Source organism: Ceratotherium simum, chromosome 10, assembly GCF_057802395.1.
Source record: "Ceratotherium simum simum isolate JZ-2026a chromosome 10, ASM5780239v1, whole genome shotgun sequence".
NCBI classification, from domain to species: Eukaryota; Metazoa; Chordata; class Mammalia; order Perissodactyla; family Rhinocerotidae; genus Ceratotherium; species Ceratotherium simum.
The window spans coordinates 60902341-60922082 of NC_141909.1; the positions used below are offsets into that span (position 1 = coordinate 60902341).

Consider the following 19742-nt stretch of genomic DNA (forward strand, 5'->3'; position numbering starts at 1 on the left):
TTGGTCCTGTTACTACCTCTTTCTTTCTCTACCACTGCAAACTCTGAAATATCCATTTCACATATAACTCACCTGATGTCATTGGGGAAAGCAATTAAAGAGAAGAAAAGTTTTCAATGCTAGATAGCGGGGGGGGGGGAATCATCTTTTTCCTCCCCTTTTTTGGATAGAGGGTTCATGAGAATAAGCCCACACATTGATATGTAAACTTATTGTTCCTACCTCGTGAGTTAATTGAGATGGGAACATCAATTTAATCCTGTGACTGTGTGTCAATATCTCTCTAAGAGAAAAGGGGTGACAACGGAAACCCAGGCTTCTTTACATTCCAGATTTCTCCCCACCTCCTCACCTCCCCCTACCTCCACACCTTTCCCAAGCATGCGTATGTACCAAGGTCAAGAACACCACTTGGGCTGTTTTCTAGGGGCCAAAAGTACATGAATAATGCTGTATTGTGTAAACATCCATTCTTTTGGGGGAGAGCTCTGCCTTCCACCTAGAGTAGCCACTGACCTCCCTTCTTATCACTACTTGTGCAGCCAGGGAAGATTGGCCCAGGGAAGTTGCACCACTCCTTGTTCTAGAAAGGTCTTCTGCAGATGGCCTAACTCAACTCAGTTCTAGAGATTGGGGCTTATATTCTGGTTCTTGTCCATTCTTCTCCAGGTCAGCCTTTCCTCATCATTTAAATGACAAATGTGGGTTTAGGAATGGAAACCACTTAGTTTTGTTTAAAGAGCTCACAGTGTTGTCTCATCTAATCTAATTCAGCAGGATTCTACAGAGGGATTTGCAGTATTAGTGAAATTAAATGTATTTAGCTGATCATTGTCTAGATTTATGATTGAAGGAAAAACAGCGCCTTTGTGTGAAAAATAAATGTATTGTTTCTATAAGAAATTTCTCACATTTTAAAAATCAAATCATTCTTTTCTTTATGAATCTCTTTGCAATATGTGCTGGATATTGCTAGATACTATCAGCCAAATTACAATTCATAAAGAACAATATCCCACTTATGTGGTAAAATCTTCCAGACAAAGATTTAATATCCAAAGTTTAGAATCCAAATATTATTTGGTATTGTGTAGTAAATTTCATCCGTGTAGCCAGATTTCACAAATCTAGCACGAAATCTGGCAGTATAAATTAACTTTTAAAAAATATTCTTCATGAATTATATTAATTTATCTATGAGAAAAACAAATGACAACTGCTGTTTCTATTTGCTCATAATCTAACCTGAGAGATTCTCAAACCTATAAAGGATATTTGTACAAAACCTACAGAAAATATTACACTTAATAAAAACATTAGAAGCATTAGCACTGAAGACAGGATGGATTTTTTTCTAACGGCCACAAATTCTTTGGCGCTTTTCCCATTGAGAAACAGAGTCTGTGTATCCTCCCTTTGAATCGGGGTGGGCTGATAATTTGCTCATACCAATGAAATGCAGCAGAAGTGGCACTGGGTGACTTCCAAGGCTGGGTCAGAAAAGGTGATGCAGCTTCCCACTTGTTCCCTGGAATGCTTGCTCTTGGAACAATTAGAAAATGGAAAGTAATATAGAAGGCAGAAACATCCAAACCCACACCTACCTATAAATATATGAATTAGTGTATAATAAAGGTGATATTTCAAGTCTTTCAGAAAAAAAGATAGCTTATTCAATTCATGTAAGTTGTTGATTTTCTTGGCATAAGGTTGTCCATAATATCCTCCTTGTCAGTTGTTTCAAAGTCTGTAAAATCTATAGCGATGTCCCTTTTTTTATTCTTCATGGTTTTCTCTTTTTTTCTTAATCAGCCTTATCAGCAGTTTGTCAATTTTATTAATCTTTTCAAAGAATAAATTTTCGACTTAGTTGATTTTCTCTATTTTTTCTGTTTAATTGATTTTCAATCTTATTTTATTTTATTTCTTCTACTTATTTTCCATTTAGTTTGCTTATCTTTTTTTCTCTCATTTTAAGATTGGCACTTAGATAATTGATTTTATATATTTCTTTTTTTAATATAAGCATTTAAGCATATAAATTTCCCAGTGCTTTTGCTGTAACCCACAAATTCTGACATGTTGTATTTTCATTATCATTCAGCTCAAAATATTTGTTAATTTCCTTTGTGATTTCTTCTTTGATTTATGGGTTAGTTAGAAGTATGTTATTTAATAATTTCCAAAAATTTGGGGGTTTTCCAGATATCTTTCCATTATTTATTGCTACCTTTTTTTTTTTTTTTTTTGGTGAGGAAGATCAGCCCTGAGCTAACATCCATGCCAATCTTCCTCTTTTTGCTGAGGAAGACTGGCCCTGGGCTAACATCTGTGCCCATCTTCCTCCACTTTGTATGGGATGCTGCCACAGCGTGGCTTGACAAGTGGTGTATCAGTGCGCGCCTGGGATCTGAACCCGGGCTGCCAGCAGCGGAGGGTGCGCACTTAATGGCTATGCCACAGGGCCGGCCCCTTTATTGCTACCTTAATTCCACTTTGGTCACACAGAAGACATACTCGGTGTGACTTCAATTCTTTTACAATTATTAAGACTTGTTTTATAGCCCAACATATGGTCTGTGTTGATGAATGTTCTGTGCTTCTTCATCTTCCCCCAATGTAATAATTGCCCACATTGACAAGACAGCATTCTGTTCCAAGGTGGCAAATAGGATACAGGTAGAAGTAGGCTGGCAGGCTCCAAGCTAGGAAAAAGACTGCAAGCTACCTTGAAAGAAATAGACTTCACTAACTCAAAAAATGAGAATATGAACCCTCTGGTTGTTACCACATGTGTCCTCTGACTCAGGGTCTCTATTGTCATTCTACCTGGTTCCATCAAACTTCAGAGAGATGCTATAAAATATGCATGCTATTTTTAAAAATTCAGAGAACAAAAAAGAGCCCTTGGAAACAAAAAAATATATAATAGATGAAATGAAAAACTTAATGGAAGGGTTGAAAGATAATATTAAAGGAATCTTCTGGAAAGAAGAGTGAAAAGTCAAAGGCAAAGAAAGGAAAGAAAATATTTTTTTAAATTAGAGAATAAGTCATAGTTCAGGAAAGAAATAATAGGCATTCCGGAAAGAAAGCACATAAAAAAATGGGAAGAATTCAAGAAGATTTCCCAGAATTGAAAGTAAATTACTTCTAGCAATAAATTACAGAGTAAAGGACCCACTAAGCTTTCCAACATAGTGGATGAAAATAGACTCATACCAAGAAACATGATTATAAAATTTCAGAATTCTTGGAACAAAGAAAGGATTTTATAAACTTTCAGAGAGAAACAAAGTCACAATCAATGGATCAAGAATCAGTCTGGCTTTAGATTCTCAACAGCAATAGTGGAAGCCAGAACACGATGAATCAATGCCTTTAAAGTTCTGAGAGAAAATTTTTGCCATCCTAGAATTTCATATCCAGCCAAACTATCAATTAGTTGTTAGAGTAAAATAAAGAAATTTTCAGGGATTTGAGGTCTGAAAACTCACCTCCCATGCATCCAAGAAGCTACTGAAGATGTGCTCCACCAAAACGACAGAGTGAACCAAGAAAGGGGAAAACCTGGGATACAGAAGCAGCAAATCCAACACAGGAGAGAGAGAGGTCAAGGGAATCTCAAAGAGGATGTGCCAACGATCTGGAAAGCAACTAGTTCAGATTGAAGTAGTATGATTTAAGAGACAGACACAGTGAGGACTGTTATCACCACGCTATCTACAGTCATCATACTCTTTTTACCTGGAGGGAAAAACTCCCAGGCAAGCCTGCCTCAGATTCTTATCTGAAGCCATTGATATCCAAATATGATTGGATTGATAACAGCATTGATCATGTGCTAATTAAGTTTCTCCCTCCTCTCCATGCCCTACAGCCAGGATCAGCTGCGGATACTCCCTGTGCCCCAAGAAGTATTCTGATTTGCCCATTCCTGAGATTTGAAGGTAAGCTTTGAAGTAGAAAATATAGAGCAGTCCATTCCTACTGACCATGTTCCTACTGGATAACCAGCATGGGGCTCACACTACAGGCCTGCCAGCTGTAAGCCCTATGCTTCCTAAGACTCTGTCATGGCCTTGCCCACAGCCACCCCAGAAGGACTCTTGTAAAACTCGCAAGGAAGCTAAATTCTGACTATGACCCAGAGACTGTCTTCAGCTCATCTTCTGGGAGCCTTCATCTAATAACGGCAATGCTCCTTCTTAGTTAGATTTGTGCTTTCTTCTCAGTTTTTTGTTGATAACTTTTCACATATATTTATATGAAAACAGTTGTTGACAAAATGATATAACATTGATTGACAGTAAAAAAGAAAGAACTAGGCTGGGGCAAGTCACTTAATCTCTTTAAGCCTCAGTTTCCATATCTATAAATGAGGAGAAAAAAAATCTTACCTCTCAGAGCTGTCGGGAGGAGTAAATAAACTAACATAGATATCATGTATGCTATAGATTAGGGCCTTAATCTGTGACAGCTATTCCTCTAAATCTCAATTTTATAAGATAATTCTCTTAATGTGTGAGCATGTGTGTGAGTGTGAGTGTGTTGTGTGTGTTTGGGGGTGTGTATACCAAGTGTAGCAAGAGTAGAGCCAGGGCAACTTACATCTGCTGAAGTAATGGAAGCTTTCAGAGAAGGTAACTTTTGAGCTCTTGCAGAAAAAATGTGGCATGTGACAAGACCGCCTAGGAGCCCCAGAACCCTGTGAACTATGGCTGAATCAGAGATTTGGTAAACTGGAATAGTTTATGCCTCATATATGTTTTTATATTTTACTACGGAAAGTTTGAAATGTATGCAAAATGGAGAGACTAATATAGCACACCCCCATCTACCCAGCTTCAACAATGATCAGTGCACGGCCAATCTTGTTATGTTTATATCCCAAGCTACTTCTTCTCCATTGCCAAATTATTGATAAGCGAATCTCAGAACCATACAATTTCATCTGTAAATATTTTAGTATTATACTTCTTGTATTTTCTTGTGGCTTTCTTAGTATTTAATAAATTCTCTTTAGAAATAATAAATAAGTGGACTTTATTATTTAACAGGAAAAGATCACACAAACATATTGTTAAATGAAATAGGTAAGTTACGGACATCACATTTACGTTAAAAAAGACCCAAACCACCAAAAACAAACAATAAAATAAAGTAAATGTGTGTGCTCCAAAATATGTCAGTATATAGAAAGATAACTGTAAAAATGTACATCAGACTATTGATCCTGATTACCTGTGAGGACGGGGTAGTCGTGATTTGGAGGACGAACTTAGGAATTTTGCCCTGTAGACTTTTATATTGTTTGACTCTCATACAGAAAAATGTATTCCTCATCACTTATGCCACTTTTTTGTGTGTGTGTGTGTGTGTGAGGAGTATTGGCCCTGAGCTAACATCTGTCAATCCTCCTCTTTTTGCTGAGGAAGACTGGCCCTGGGCTAACATCCATGCTCATCTTCCTCCACTTTATATGGGACACCGCCACAGCATGGCTTGACAAGCAGTGCGTTGGTGTGCGCCCGGGATCCAAACCGGCGAACCCCAGGGCCGCCGCAGCGGAACGCGTGCACTTAACTGCCTGCACCACCGTCCGGTCCCACTTATGCCATTTTTTTAATAAAAAGAAGAGAATTGAAGTACACCCTTTGCTTGTTGCTGCCCAGAGTGACAGTAACTCATCTGAGAAATGCAGAAAAGTCTCAAGTGCTGATCTGAGTTTCTAACTGCTCAGTGACCTACCAACCTCCTTCCTAATCAATTTTTTTTTTCCTGCCAACTAAAAATACACTATCCAGTTCAGGAAACGTGGCTGATTGAATAGCAGCTGCTGCTGAGGACCTACTTTGCATATTGAAACAACCTTGGAAGAAAAATAGCAAAAGCTTGCTGTCATCAGCTCCTGTTCTGAGGCTCGGCCAGAGCTCATCACACACATTTGTCTCGGCCTCCACGTTATCTTTCCTGCACGCTTTCGGGAGACAGTCTCGGGCCACTGCTTCTTTTCCCCCTTAGCGTCAGGAAGCTTCCTGCAAATACTGTAAAAGCAGAAATTGAAGGTGCTGCAGTGCAAAGCTAACATCCTTCAGATCTTTGTCACACTGTTTCAGAAAGCAGATCATCCCCTGCCATTTCCTTTTCCTGTTTTTTTTTTAAGAGACAAAGAGATCGACTGCCAAGATAGTATTTCTGGTAAGAGGGGGAGAGAGCAAAAAGAGACAGACAGGAAAATTTCCCCCAGCTTTGCCGTGTTCCTCATTCGGTTATAAAGAGATGGCATCTCCAATAAAATGGAAACTGGATGATGAGCTGTGGTCTAAATGTAAAACACTCATAAGCCACTTAAAGTGATAATAATTCAAAATACAATTTGTAATGCAATATAAAGACCTTTTAAAAGAGTCTGCAATATTATATTTTATATCTAATTCTATTATATGATGTCCTGGTCTTCATATACAAGAATAATGACCTCCCCCATTCATATGGCATGCAGATGCATTTTGAACAGTTTTTTAAGAAATAATGTGAGAGACTGTACAGAGTGTTCCTCATAGCTGCTCAGTAAAACTTGCATTGTACCTATAGAATATTAAAACTGAAAGAAATTTTAGAAATTACCTAGTCCAATCTTCTTGCTTTACAGATTAGAAAACTGAGGTTCAGAAAGACTAAATAACTTTCCCAAGCTAAAACAGATAGAAAGTGGCAGACATGGGGCTAGAATCCAGATCTCCTAGTTCTTCAACCATCCTTCATCCTCATTTATGATTGTGCCTCACTGATCCAGCCACACTGTCCTACGCTGTCTCTCAGTTGCAGGATAGCAGGCAAGAATTGCTGCAGCATTACCTCTGGTTTCTTAATTTTAGACTTGATGACCATGCTAAACGAACAACAAATTTTGAATGCCTGAGACACGCATGCGTGCGTGTGCACACGCACACACAAGCGCGCACACACACACACACAGTTAACTCACGTTAAAAGACAAAGGACTTGGAGGACAGCATTGTATTGTGAGAAGAGAACCTTCTACCATGGAATGTTGGGGAAATGTGGCAGACATTGTTGCCCACTCAACACTATTCCCACTTTTTTCTTGCTAAGAGTTGCGCAATTTTATTCAGGGATTGTGGGATGGGGGGCAATATGCTCAGAGGTGGACCCAGCCTGGCCAAGACAAGTAATTTCATTTTCCTGGCCAATGAGGTGTAAGAGGAAATTGGCTGGGAGGATTTTGAGAAATATTTCTTTCCTGATAAAATAAATGCATACACGTGCACACACACACACACAAGGAGATTGCCACCTTTCCTCTTCTTCCTGCATTTGAATTCAGTTGTTCAGGGATAAGATGCTTGGTGTTGCTGCACCACGGAAAGGAAACAGCACCCAAAAGTTGATGATGCCAAGACAGAAAAGTGGAAAGAGATTGGCTCCTTGATGACACTCTTGAGCTGCCAAACCAACCTTGAACCACCTCCCTCCTCACTTGTGGTCGGGTGAGAGAATAAGAAAACCTTACAGTTTCAGCCACTGTAGCTGTGTTCTGTAACTTGCAGCTGAAGGCGTACTTTGCCTCTCTGAATCTCAGCTTTTTCCTTTATAAAATGGTGACAACTCTATCTGCCTGGCAGGGTGGTTGTGAAGAGGAAATGAGATAATAAAATGCCTAACATAAAGCAACTCAATCAATGGTAGCTACCCATATCATAATCATTGTAACCATTATATTAACATCCTCAACAGTGGGAATGTTTTCTCCACTCCTCAATCTCCATGGCTCCTGGAACCTTTTCCCTACAACAGTGCTCTAGGGTCAGTACAACCAGCTGCTACCTCCTCTCCAAATGCTGAGGAGCTCAGGCGTGGGTGCTGTGGGCCTGGGAGCTGGTGGAGAGGACAGCCTATAAGGAAAGAAAATAAAAAGAAAACTCGACGGGGCCAGCCTGGTGGCACAGCAGTTAAGCGCGCAAGCTCTGCTGCGGGGTCCCGGGGTTTGCAGGTTCAGATCCTAGCCACGCACCAATGCACCGCTTGTTAAGCCATGCTGTGGCGGCATCCCATATACAGTAGAGGAAGAGGGGCACGGATGTTAGCCCAGTGCCAATCTTCCTCAAGAAAAAAGGGGAGGGTTGGCATAGGATGTTAGCTCAGGGCTAGTCCTCCTCACAAAAAAAACAAAACAAAAAAACAAACTCGGGCGTGTAAAATCAAAGCATAACTTGTACTGCAACATGATGAGCTATTGAAAGATCTGAGCAAGCCATAAAGTGTTCATTTCTTCTGCCCTAGGAATGCCAACTCTGGCAGTCTAGCCAATGGAAAGAATCCAGATGAAGAGAAAAACTTTATTCACAAAATCTTTAATTCAGTACTGTTTTGGAAGTAAATCATAATATCTCTCCTTGATGTCATATAACTATGAAGCCAACACAAAAATTTTTATTGGCGACTATGTAGGAGTAAGGCAGTGTAATTTTCTATATAAACTTAAATGAAAAATATCAGTATACAGAAGTGTATGTACACTCTGGCTACAACCACGTGGAACACAGCTATAATTAGGCCGGACTATAATTGGCAAATCAGTTGTTAAGTAAGTGCAGCGGAACACAGGAAATAAGGGGGCTGCAGATTGTTGAAGAAACTCTGACCAGAAAAGGGAGGAAAGATGAGAAAAGATGACAGTGATAATAGTGGGGCACATAAAGGGCATTGTTTACTCTCCACTAAGGCCATTAGGTGGATTTCAAAATAGTCCAGACAGCTGAGTGCGAAGCTGCAGGATCCGGCAGCAGAGACGCAGCTGCACCCTGAGGAGGTCTCCCAGCAGGAGCCCTGGCCCAGAACCTGCCACACAGGTCCTGGGGAAGATGTACCAGGAACATCCCAGCTCTTCAGACACCTAAGGGAGGTGCAGAGCATCTGAAACCCGGGATTTGGGGAACAGAGGGAAACAGCTTCCACATGCCATTTTCTGAATAAATATTTCTTGTAGAATGTTTCCTATTGATTCACCCTCTATTATGAGACCCTTGTTTGTAGTCCAAGTGCTAGAAATGCATAGGCAGACAGATTTCTGTTTTCTCGGGAGTTCTGTGGAGGGCAATGTATCAGCAATAGTCCATGAAACCAAGGAAAAGCATGGAAGGGCACACAGCTATCACAGACATGTATGTTTAAAAAGCATATGAGGGCCGGCTCCTTGGCTTAGCGGTTAAGTGTGCGCGCTCTGATGCTGGCGGCCCGGGTTCGGATCCCGGGCACGCCCCAAGGCACCACTTCTCCGTCCAACGCGAGGCCGAGTCCCACGTACAGCAACTAGAAGGATGTGAACCTATGACATACAACTATCTACTGGGGCTTTGGGGGGAAAAAATGAATAAATAAAAAGCATATGAAAAAATAAAATAAAATAAATACATTTACGTATTATAAATATAAATAAAATATCTTTGAAATTAGCATCTACTGTATCTTATATCAGATTTAGATCTTCATATATAAAAATTCTGACCCATCATGAATTTGGATATTTTGGGTGGTTGACTTGCACTTTTGCATACATGCTCCTGCATCTGCCCCCTCTGCAATCACTGCATACGTTGACAAGACAGTGTTTAGCTCCAACGTAGCTCATAGGATGCTGTGTGGAGCCAGGCTCCACACAGGAATGAGAATGCATGCATGCTACCTTGAAGGAACAGACCTCACCGACTCAGAGAGCAAGGTGACCCCTCTGGCTGTCACCATGTATGACTTCTGATTTGCGGTCTCCTGTTGTCATTCCACCTGGCTCCACTGCTACTCCTTGCTCAGCCTTTCCTCCACCCAACTATCTCCTTTTCTAGGAGGGGCCCAAAACAGAGCAACTCACCTCTTGTTGTATACAACAAATATTTTATAATGTCTATTTTTTAATCTAGAAATGAAAATCATAAATAATAGAATCTACCTGCCCAAATAATCTTGAAAGAGAATCAATTTAATGATGTAACTATAAGATAAGGAATAAATAAAAGGAAGGTAAATATGATAAAAGAATATCTATTTCCTTACGTAAGTGCTCAGGGACAATCACAGGAATGAAGCCGTCAAATTCCTGCATCTAAATGTAGAATCAATGTGGCTGCAGTAGCACCTGACACAGTGTTTCCGTGCATCTCATCTGCTACTTTGGTGCCAGGGCAGTGCTGCCATCAGTCATGTGATTTTCTAAAAACGGTGAACAGCTCGCACTAAAGCTCCAAACAAAACCAAGTGCAAGCTTCTCTCAATTTGCAGAGTCGTCTCATGTCTAGACACTGTAATGTATGTGAAACTATGCAAAAAAATAGTTGTGTTTACATATAAAACAAAATTAGATTCTAGAATCAGATAATTTTTAAATAGTGGGCTTGTAAAAACTATGTAAATGTTTGGGAAATTCAAAAGTTGAATTTAAATTCAAGAAGCATTCTTTCTTGTGCAGCATGATCCCCGGCAATGATCTCTGGCCTCCGCCCCCTGAGTGCCAAGGGGGATGCTCTAAAGAGACTTTCAAAGGGCTGCCATTGAGAATCACTGCACTCAGTCTAGGAGTCGACTTGTGCTCTCTGCCCACTTTCTCCAAGCCTGGGGAAAGCCTAACCCTGGGCATTCGTACCTGTAAAAGGCAACTATAAGCATACCGCACCTGTGGCCACCATCCCTAATTCAGATATACTGCTTAGGGATCCACAGGGTTGCCTAATAAATGATAGTCATAGAGGGAGTTAAATGTCTCAGACAACTTCAACCTTTAGCGTAAGTGGAGCGTTGATTCTCACCACAATGCCCCCCAAGGACAGCTTTCCCATGCTCCCCAACATCACTCACTGGGCAGCTGCTGAGGGTTAGGGAGGTCGGGCGGGCGGCCCAGGGCTGCTGGCTGTAACTCCTCCCAGATTCGTTCGCTCCCGCGGATCCTTGACAGAGCCCGTGGCTAAGAAATTCTTACTGAGAGAAGATTTACTCAAGAGATTAAATCCCTCAAAGTATGTTACCATTTGGGGGGAAAAAAAAGGAAAAATATGAAAAACGAATGTATCTTACTTGCTTACATATGCACAGACTATCTCTGGGAAAAAAGAAAGTGATGATGTGGGTTTTTCCCCAGGAAAAGACCTGCTTGGCTGGAGGACAGGGGTGAGAGAAGACCTGGACACTCTACCCTTTTGTACCTTTTGGATTTTGTATGGATAGCTTGAAAATAGAAATAAATAAAATCTGATTTTTAAAAGATGTTGTCCTTGGAAATAAGTTGAGAAAGTGAGTGACTAGAGAAAGATGAAGTCACGACAAGACAGAAAGGTGGGGGCTGCTATGGAGCCCAGGAACAGGAGGGCTGGAAAGGAAGAATCTGTCAGCGTTTCTCCAGCACTTTCCAGGAGAGCAAAGCTCTGATTCTAGCACTCTCCTCCTTTGGACCTATCTGTAGAGAGGAGAACAGAAAGTGATCACCAGGCCCTGTTCCATGACAAACAATCCCTTAAAAACCACCAACTTTCCATTGTTTCCAAACAGCCAGTGTGCACATGGTTTCCACGGCTGATTTACTCAGTACCCTGTGCATCCACCACACGCCTCTCCCTCCCCCACCACCTCCTCCGGGTGTGCTGCACAGAGAACTGGCCCTTGGTCTTGGGCCAAATAGATCCCATTGGAGATGTAAGAAGTAGTATTCTGGGTCATAAATCATTTCTCTGTGAGTGTGGTGAGTATGCCTTGATCTTCCAGGCCTGACTAGCTGTATGAGAATTGGCAAAAGTCTATTTCTAAACTCACACTGTGAACCATCGGGCTCTTAGTCAGTGGCCCTCTGGGGAAGTCGTGAGTTCTTGGTGTGGTAGAGGTGGGGCCCAAGACCCTCATCCCTCCTGTCTCAGTGAGTCTAGCAGAGCCCCTCTTTTCTATTACAGTTCTAGAAGCTGCAGTCACAGGCCTACAAAGTTGCTGTGTCCCTCTCCAACCACATTTCTATTTTTTCTTTTTCTTGAGGAAGATTAGCCCTGAGCTAACATCTGTTGCCAATCTTCCTCTTTTTGCTGAGGAAGACTGGCCCTGAGCTCACATCCATGCCCCTCTTCCTCTATTTTATGTGGGACGCCTGCCACAGTGTGGCTTGACAAGTGGTGCCTAAGTCCATGCCTGGGATCCGAACCTGCAAAGCCTGGGCCACTGAAGCGGAGCCCTCGAAGCCCACAAACCCAACCACTATGCCACCGGGCCGGCCACACGCCTCTATTTTTTGATGGCTCCCCTTCCCTTATTTCATAGGACTAACCTGGGATGAGGTGCCTGCTTTGGGGGCAAAGTACTTGACGTGCCTTAACTTATTTAATCTTCCCCCAAAACTTTTCAAGTTAGGTACCATATTATAACAGAACAAGAAACTGAGGCACAGAGAAATTCAGGAACCTGCCTGAGGTGACAGAGCAGAAAGCAGTGGAGGCCAAGTGTGCTCCCAGGTGAACTAAAGTCAAAGCCCACCGTGTTACCCTCTGCTCTGTTGTGCCTCCCCGGACTGCAGCCCCTCTAAGCTCCCCACATGAGGGTGTCCAACGAAAAGCTTCCCTCCTAGTTGAACTGAAGGAGTGGGGTGTACAGAGGTAACTCGGGCCACAATGGCCTTTGGGTAGAACTAGGGTCATATTCAAAGCAATTGCTATTCCCCTGGCTCTCATCTTCTCCAGCTATTGCAGGACCTTAGCCCTTAGGAAAGCCTCCTTTACTTCTAGGGGAGTCTGAGCAGTGTCCCTGAGGGGCAATGCCTCTCTAAGATCCCAAGGTCAATACCACAGAGGCGTCTCCAGATGCCCATGTGGCCCCAGGTTTCCCCCAAAATTCTCGGGGCAGGAGGCCAAAGGGAGGGTCCCTTCCCTCACTGTGTCGCTGAGCAGCTTGGTATGGTGCCTCTAAGCCTCTCAATCAACGTCTTCTTCCACTTCTGCCCACCTCTCCTCCCTCCCTGGGGCTCAGACATGGGGACCAGAGTCAGAACCCCCTGGCTCCCCAGCCCCCAGGCACCCCTTATCCTTAGCCTGCTGCATCCTCATCCTCTGCCCACCCCAATCCTCCTGCAGATCCAGTGTTGGCAGAATTCCCACTGGTTCCTCCGCTGCGCCTGGACGGGACCGAGTCCCAGCTTGATCTGATTGCCCTGCACCATGGGTGAGACGGACAAGCCCTCCTCCAGACAGTTCTTTATTGCTTTGAGACTGCCCTGGGATAATGACAAAGATTCTTTGCTTGATCAAACTTTATTCAGGCTCCTGAACCTTCTCCTAGGCCCATCTGTGTAATTCCTTGTAAAATCCAGTGTCAGCAAGAACTCTGCTAAGTCAGTTTAACCAGAATCCCCACCCTCAATATCTGATCACCCTTGATATCTGATCAGATTCCTCATCCCCCCCACCCCCCACGTGATATCTGATCCCCCTGGCCTGACTTCAGCAAGAATCCTATTAGCTCCGTTTAGCCAGAACCCACCTTTACCCCTCATGTTTCCTCTTGGTAATTTTCCATCCACTGACTCCCATTCTGCTCCTTGGCTATAAATCCCCACTTGCCCATGCTGTATATAGAATTGAGCCTAGTTCTATACTGAGGTCTCTTTTGCCCGATTGCAATAGTCCTGAACAAAATCTATTTTTGCTACTTTAACTACTGTCCAGCTCTGGCTTTTCTTTGACGATATTTCCACCCCCATTATCCCTTCTATCATGCTTCTGTCTCTCACCACACACACCCTGGCCCTTACAAAACGGCTGTAGCCTACAATCACAGGCATGCAGTAACTTCAACAACACATGACCCAGTGGTGGACATAACACAGTGGTGTCCATGTTTCTGACTTTTCCTAATCACTTCTTCCTGTTAAAACCTGACAACCACAATTACAATAGGGTGTTTGCCATTTACAAAGCACTTTCTCAGTGAGTAGCACAACGCAGTGAAAGAGAAAGAGACAATTCTAAATCCCAGCAGGATCATGAGCAACTCTTCACCCTGTCTGAGCCTGTTTCCTCATTTGTAAAATGGCAGCATCATAACCCCCAACTTGGTTCTTGACGTTTTAATGAAATAACGAGCAGGAAAGCAGAAGGCACTACATAAACGTTACTGGTTACAAGAGCCAAATCACGACAACTCAGATCCCAATCAGGTAGCTCCCGAATTCTGACTAGCCAATTTTTTAAAAATTATATTTTCTGGGGCCGGCCCTGTGGCTCAGCGGTTAAGTGCGCGCTCTCCGCTACTGGCAGCCCGGGTTCGGATCCCGGGCGCACACCGACACACCACTTCTCCAGCCATGCTGAGGCCGCGTCCCACATACAGCAACTAGAAGGATGTGCAGCTATGACATACAACTATCTACTGGGCTTTGGGGCAAAAATAAATAAATAAAATTTTTAAAAAAATTATATTTTCTGAAGGTATTATTTTTACCGGGAAAAATGTAATGACACTATTCAAGAAAAAATTAAGCAACAACTTCATTCGCCCATAGTTCTAGCCCATTAACACAACTTTTAAATTGTTGTGGTTTACCTTCAACATATATACCTATTTCTTAGAGTGTTTTAATCATACTTAGGTAGTTTTTTAAAGCATGTATGGTTCCAATCAAACAAAAGAATCTCCTGGCACCAGAAAAACATCGAGGCATGCGCTGGCAGGAAAAGGACCGATTCGCAGAGTTCTCCACGGAGGAGGTCACAGATTATAAGAGGAAGGGAGAAAGAAAGTAGCTGAACGTGGGCACAGCTCTGCGTGGGGCACCCTCCTTCCTGCATTGAGTCTGAGCTGCTAAGAGCTGGGAATTGGTGCTGGGCCTCGCTCTATTAAGAGCTGCAGGGCTGGGGACATCTTGGCGGCACACTCCCAGTGAGACGACTGCTCAGGGACCCCCTAGGGCTGAGGGAGGGGCTGTGGAGCCCGCCCCAACCCCCAACCACAGGGAAAAGGAAGCAGAAAAAGGAGAAACAGCAGCAGTCACCACACTTGCTTCACATCTCGCTCTTGGGACATTACTGACGGGCAGAAAGCAACTGCACGGGAGCAGAGAGCCGCAGAGGAGGAGCATTCCGCCACAGTCTGATAACACGCAGGTAACTTTACCTTTACTCTTCTACCCCTGGGATGAGAAAGGAACAGAGGCTGTCTTATTTTCCTCCAGGGGCAGCTGGAATATTCTCTTGGGGGTTAGCTGTCCCTTCACCTGTCCCAGCCAGTTTTCCCCTGACTAGTTTGGGAACAGGCCTTAGTCTTAAAATTTGGAATTCTTGAAAAACATGAGTGGGTTCTAGAGGTAATTTACCTGGGTAAGACATTGGAGGAAACCACTTTGCTCCAACTGGTAAATTTGTCCCCACTCAACAGTATTTATAAATAGCCACTGTTTACAGGACACAGTGCTGGTCCTGTGGGGAGTTCCAACGGCAGCAGGAGTTACTCTGAGCCGATTATTCTCTTCACTCGGCGCACTGAACCCAAGATAGCTTCCATTTCAGTGTTTAGGCTTACAGAAGGAAAACAGAGGCTAGAAACCACAAACTAGCAAGAACTGAAGACGTCTTTCTGTCATTTCTACTGGACTAGGTATGTCTAATTGGAACCTCGTTTTGCTCCCTTACTCTACCAAGGAATGTGAGCCTACTTTCTCTGAAGCAGCCACCCCCGCCTCCCGCCCCCTGGAGATGGGTCAGCTGATGGTGACTCACACACTCTTACTTCCTGGCCCTTTCGGAGCCCAGGCTCATGTTTGAAACCTGCCATTGTAAAGACACTTTCTGCTTTTGGAGTAGACACTCTTCTTCCATGTGCCTGCATGGATTTGTGTTCCTTTAGAAAAGAATGGCTGATGTGTGCACCTGGCCTTTCTCCCCTAGGATTTAGCCGTGGCCACCATGGGTTCTGTGAATTCCCGAGGTCACAAGGTGGAAGCCCAGGTGATGATGATGGGCCTCGACTCAGCCGGCAAGACCACGCTCCTGTACAAACTGAAGGACGACCAGCTGGTGGAGACCCTGCCCACCATCGGTTTCAACGTGGAGACTCTCAACGTCCCGGGGCATGTGTCTCTGACCCTCTGGGATGTCGGGGGGCAGACCCAGCTCAGGGCCAGCTGGAAGGACTACCTAGAAGGCACGGACATCCTCGTGTATGTGCTGGATAGCACAGACGAAGCCCGCTTGCCCGAGGCAGTGGCTGAGCTCATGGAAGTCCTGGACAACCCCAACATGGCCAGTGTCCCTTTCCTGGTGCTGGCCAACAAGCAGGAGGCACCTGATGCTCTGCCGATGCTTGCCATCAGAGACAGGCTGGGCCTGGAGAGATTCCAGGACCGCTGCTGGGAGCTCCAGGCCTGCAGTGCCCTCACCGGCGAGGGGCTGCCAGAGGCCCTGCAGAGCGTGAGGAGCCTCCTGAAATCCCGCAGCTAGCGTGTCTCCAGGCGAGTGCAGGTGCGGCAGGGCCCGGGGAGAGCAAGAAGTCTTGACCCGGACAGAGCAGCTTATCTTTGCTCATATGAACTGGAAAATCCAGCTAATCCTTGAGAATCTTAAACTCAGTTTATCAAACAAAAAATCCCTCTGCACTTGGACAAGATGTTTTCTTCTTGGGACTTATTATCACCAGTGTTCATGTTGAAAATCAACTATTCTTAGAATAATGATACTCGAAGGAAAAAAACATACCTCAACAAACTTCATTTAATAACTCATTACTAAGTGCAAACTGAGCAATTGTAATAATAGAGTGACAAGTGGTTGTGTAATAATTAAGACCTAAATTCACAGAGGGAAAGAGGTTTCAAAATCAAATGAGAATATCATCTGGACCCAGTCATGATCTTATGAGCAATTATCCCTGGTAGCCCCTGGGTATTTGCCATGATGGCTCTAAGTGCAAGCAGCCAGGGCTGGCAGATTTGAGCCAGTGAGGCTGCTCCCACAGAATCCTAGGTTTAGAAGTTCACTGGGGTACTCAGCCAGGGGTTTGGGCCTTCCAAAATTTATCCTCTTCTCTAACCCTGATTCACCCTTCTCTACCCTCTTGGCATCCTGTGTTGGTCTTTTTCTAAAACCCTTCATTTTTTTCTTTCTTTTTTCCTGCTCTTTTCTCCTTCTTGTAGCACGTGTTTCCTTAAAGATCAGATTAATCAGTGATTTCATTCATTCACTTATTCATTCATTTAATCAAAAAATACAGAGAGCATTGAATTTGGGGCAAAAGACACTGAGCTTTTAGATATGAACCAGGCCCTCCCAGATGGAATGTGTGCATTTTGAAGATACCTATAATAGGAATGAATTGCTCTCATTATTAATAGTGAATACTTTCTATAATCTGAGTTTTTTAATTGCACATGGCTTACATTTGGCACCTGCTCTTATGATAAACAGCTCTAAATGTTGGCTATTCCTCCCTATCCTGGGCTAACACCAGCCTCCTTTTAGCTCCTGATGGTGGTTCTGCCCTCTCTGGAGTGACACAGTATAAACTGGCCCTCAATACCCTTCCAACATCTGAGATCTGCCAGGTCCCTCTACCCAAAATCTTCCCTTCTAGCATCAGGTTAGGCATGCCTAGTTCTTTCCACTATTTGTCAATTGACGTGTTTCAAGACTTCCTGGGTTAGATACAGGAAAGTGCGAAGATGCAAAGATAAATGAGACAAAACCTCAGGCCTCATGGAGCCCTGGTTGGGGAAGCAGTAGGACACAGCTCCCATAAAAATGCAAGGACAGAGGCTTAATTCAGCAACTGTTTATTGAGCACTTCTGTGCTCGGTGCTTTATAGAGATTATCTCTATTCTCCCAACTCTGCAAAGTAGGTCTCATTCCCATTTTATTTAATTAGACACTGAGGCTTGGAGAGGTTTGCTTGAGGCACAGAGCATAAGTGACATAACTGGAATTTGAAACCAGATATGTCTAGCCCTAATGATGCCTTCATTCTTCCACAACATCACGCTTCTAGAAGGTTGAAGCTAAGGTTTAACTTCAATCAGCAGATGTGATGGGGGAGCAGTCTAGTCCGAGGGAAGAGACTGCTTGGAAGCATGAGGGAGAGTGTAGGAAGGATAAGTATTCCCGAGTGGCTGTTGGGGTGGAGGAGTGGGTGCAGGTGACATATTATAATAGGAAATAAAACTAGAAAAAAGTTTAAGCCTAAGTTGGGAAAGGCTTGGGCTTTCATAATCAGGAGTTTGGCTTGGGGAAGTGAAATCATAGGGCTTGACGTTTAGGAGGATAACTTAGTGGCAGTGTGGGGGTGGAATAAAGAGAAAGGGGCACATTGGAGATGGGAAGGCAGGGAGACCAGCTAGATGCCCATCGCAGTAACAGAGGAGAGGAAGAAAGATGGGAAAATTGAGAGCCACTTGTAAGGGGAAAAGCTGAGAGGGGAAGAATCTGACGACGGCTCAAGACTTTGTGTCCATATGACAGGAGGGATCGGAATGGCATGAACTAAGAAGGCGGACACAGGAGGAACAGGTTGGGACAGGGGCCAGAACCGCTGAGTTCTGCTTTTGAAATGCTGGGTATGAATGTGTTTACAACTTCTTTCAGATTGTTCCATTATCTGCAGTCCTGGAGACACCAAGTACCCTGCTGGATGCACCTACTGGTTCCCGCTCACAGAGGCTCATTTCATCATGTGATTTGTCACTTTTTATTGTGAGCTCATCTTCAGTAGGATTTGTTTTTCCTGTGTGACTCCCATGTGCTCTGGGTTGTGACAGTGTTTCTACAGAGGGCTTTGGCATTAGTGTCTACTAGGATCCTGGAGGTTTCAATTGTTTTAGACCAAACATTATGTTATGTTAGTATCTCTGCTAGGGGTCCATGGACCTCACAGGTAGTATAAACCTGGACACTGCGCCCGTTCATGGCACAGGCTCTAGGGATTCAATTTCTGTCAGATGATTTTTATTTCATGCCCACATCCCAAGATAGACCATTTGCTTCCTTGTACTTACCTGAGCTTGTGGGCAGCATTTTCTAATCCCCTTTTAAGGAAGGGACATCTCTTTGATGCTCTTGCTTTTCTGCTGAGCTCAGATCAAAAGTTTCTCTCCTCCAAGCAAGTGTAAGGCCGCATCTCCCATTCCCATACAAGCGTTATCATCCCAGCCCAGTCTCTAGAGTCTAAATTGGGCTCCTCTAAGATCTCCGTGGACAACAGGCTTCCACTTCCACTTAACTGTTTGGCTTTGGTTTCTCTTTTTATTTCTGCCACTTGACGATTTCTCTTTTTTTTTTGTTTTGTTTGAGGACAACATATATTAAAATAAAGTATCTTTTTTGGTTATAATTTACCCAATATTTCTCTGACTCCACAATGGGAAAAGATCCACCTGCCGTGTTGCTAGACATCCTGAACGTATTTTGATACGTGGCAGAAAGCCTTCCCCAGGTGCTGGCTGGAGGGTGACATGATGAGATCTGTACTCAGGAAGAGGACCTGTGCAGCTGTGTTTGGGTGGAGAGAGGATCCTGAAGGCAGGGAGACAGGTTAGAGGACAACCAGGGTATCTTTTGACTTATATGCACACTGCTGGCACATTGGTCTGAACGGACATCTTGTCATCACAGCTGCCCCATCGTGCTGTGGGTATTTTTTCCCCTATTCTCTTGACGATCCCTCTGCTTCAGCCAGGCTGGGCTTGTCTCTGACACCAGGACATACCAGGCTCTTG

The 19742-nt window shown here is 43.7% G+C and overlaps 1 protein-coding gene across 1 annotated transcript; it reads left to right on the top strand.

Moving 5' to 3' along the window:
* Positions 1-14918: 14918 nt before the first annotated feature.
* ARL11 (ARF like GTPase 11) lies at positions 14919-19349 on the top strand. Its single transcript, XM_004444063.3, is given in 3 exon segments — positions 14919-15146; positions 15927-16470; positions 16473-19349. Coding segments are annotated over 2 exon segments (588 nt in total). The 5' UTR covers positions 14919-15146; positions 15927-15944; the 3' UTR covers positions 16535-19349.
* The last annotated feature ends 393 nt before the right edge of the window (positions 19350-19742 follow it).